Raw genomic sequence first — 2,137 nt, 5'->3', positions numbered from 1 at the left:
GCTAGAGTATAAAACACAACAAAATCTTCACGAAATTCGTCTGTAACAACAGAAAGAATGAGCGAAAGACCCTTTATGAAAATAGCAGCAGATAAACTCAGAAAAAATGGCAGCAAATGATATATGCACGTCGGAACTTGGAGAGCTTGGGTGCACACTTCACGCCCTCGCCTCGGTCAAAGCAGAGGAACCACTACCACCACAGCTAGCTTCTTCTTCTTCCAGCAAGTCTCTCTCCCTCTCTCTCTCTCAATAATTTCCGATCGCCCACTCCGGCCGCTCAAGTTTTTAGCTGCGCGCGCCGGTCAATCGCTATGGGGGAGCAGAAAAACAAGAGGCAGCGGTTTTTCCACAACGGCGAGGGCAGCGGCGGCAAGAAGTCGAGCGTCGCGGTGCTAGCCTGCGGTCCGGCAGCCACCGTGGCACCGCCGGTGCTGGCGCCCAGCCCCGTTGCCATGGCAAAGCCAGCCCCCGCCGTGGCGGAGACCACTCCTCTGGCCGCCATGCCGCCGGCGCCTGCGTCCCCCACGGTGGTGGACCTGGCGGCACCCAGTTCAGCGGCCGTTGCGCCGCAAGATGCCACGGTGGAGGACCTGGTGGTGACCAGTCCAGCGGCCGCCATGGCTAGAATTGGTAGCTAGAATTGCCTGTGGAAGGGAAATGAAGGTTGGATCTTACATGGCCTTGTGGATTGCAGTGCGAGAACAAGCATTTCGTGTGCCACAACTGCGGTGGCGACGGCGACGGCGACGGCGGCACGACCAAGCACTGCGTTCCATGCGGGCGCGACGTGAACTACACCCGCTCCCGCTTCATGGACGTCATGGTGGACGTCTACACGGTGGAGTGCCTCTACAAGCGTTTCGGCTGCTCGACGTCCATGGCCTACCACTCGGCCGCCGACCACGCGGCCAGCTGCAGACACGCGCCCTGCTACTGCTTCGACTGCCGGTTCGACAGCTCGCCTGTGAGCCTCGTGCGCCACCTGACGGCACGACACTCGTGGCCGGTGGAGAAGATCCAGTACGAGGTGGCCAAATCGTTCGTCGTGCCGGCGTCGGAGGAGGACAAGCGCCGCCTGCTGGTCGCGGAGGACAACTGTGTGTTCCTCCTGGCCGTGGGTGCCGGCAGGGACCCGGGCGGCCGCCGGCCCGTCAACGTCGTCTGTGTCAGGGGCAACGCGAAGCCTCTGTACACGGGCGTGCTCTGGGTGGACGGTCCTCCGGCGGCCCCGGGCCAACCACTCACGAGCAGCTTCCAGCTGAAAGCGACGGTGGCGAGCTGCTCCGTCCCCGGCGAGGTGGACATGGAGCAGGGCTGGCTCCACGCGCACGTCGACCCCAACATGATGCACGGAGAGTCCGGCGAGCTTCATCTGCGCCTTTGTCTCACCAAGCTCTCCTGAATTAGCTACCCCGGCCTCTCTAACTTGATCACGATTGGAGGACTACTGTTTTATTAGGGTCATTGTCGTAGCTGCACATCACATGAACCCTAGCTAGTACTATGATTTTATGATGGAAAACCCCCGGAATGGATGGATTTGGATTGTAGTAGTTAATTAATTTGCGCTTCTTAATTTGTGCAGCAGTGTTTGGTGGAGTGGAGTTTTAATTGGAGTCTCTGTCAGCTCAGCTCATGTTGTATTCTCTGTTTGTATGAGAGCAGGGCTCCCTGACAGGCCAGGGATCACAAATGCACCACGAAATGCCCTTTTGTTGCAAGATCATCGGCAGCCTCACAAGGCCATGCACATGCAAGCTCTGAGTCACTGCTTCCAATCCAATCCAATCCAAAGAAATAATGGCGCATGGATGCTCCTCTACGCTAGGATCTCACGGCTAGACTGCCCGTATAGCAATAAGAGCATCCACAACTACACATAGCAAATTTAAGTGCCCAATGTGTCCGGTCAACCTTCATATTCACCTCCCACAACTATATATTACGGGATGATGTACGTAGGAACTACTATCAATTACCAACTACACTACTCGTCCTCGTCATATGACTGTTAGTTTGGTACCGCCATTTGTTAGTAGCTAGGACAAAATGTCATTTGTTTAGTAGCTAGGACAATGAAGGTATTATTTTCGTATTGCATGTGTAGTGTACTTTACGTTCAGGTCATCACTAC

The 2,137-nt window shown here is 55.8% G+C and overlaps 1 protein-coding gene across 1 annotated transcript; it reads left to right on the top strand.

Moving 5' to 3' along the window:
- The first annotated feature begins 314 nt into the window (after positions 1–314).
- On the top strand, positions 315–1,601 carry LOC119271851. The gene is made up of 3 exons (XM_037553510.1): positions 315–599; positions 698–1,023; positions 1,174–1,601. The coding sequence occupies exons 1-3, from the start codon at positions 315–317 to the stop codon at positions 1,403–1,405; spliced, it is 843 nt and encodes a 280-aa protein (XP_037409407.1). The 3' UTR covers positions 1,406–1,601.
- Positions 1,602–2,137: the final 536 nt, after the last annotated feature.

This window comes from Triticum dicoccoides, chromosome 3A (genome assembly GCF_002162155.2).
Source record: "Triticum dicoccoides isolate Atlit2015 ecotype Zavitan chromosome 3A, WEW_v2.0, whole genome shotgun sequence".
NCBI lineage: Eukaryota > Viridiplantae > Streptophyta > Magnoliopsida > Poales > Poaceae > Triticum > Triticum dicoccoides.
The sequence above is the reverse complement of the archived record's forward strand: the minus strand, read 5'-3'. Positions and strand labels throughout refer to the sequence as shown.

Excerpts from the sequence above, each read along its gene's own strand:
- LOC119271851 (XM_037553510.1), top strand. The coding sequence starts at position 315 with ATGGGGGAGCAGAAAAACAAGAGGCAGCGGTTTTTCCACAACGGCGAG. Across the intron at positions 600-697 it reads CCACGGTGGAGGACCTGGTG|TGCGAGAACAAGCATTTCGT; the intron begins GTGACCAGTCCA and ends TGTGGATTGCAG. Across the intron at positions 1,024-1,173 it reads TGGCCGGTGGAGAAGATCCA|GGGCAACGCGAAGCCTCTGT; the intron begins GTACGAGGTGGC and ends CGTCTGTGTCAG.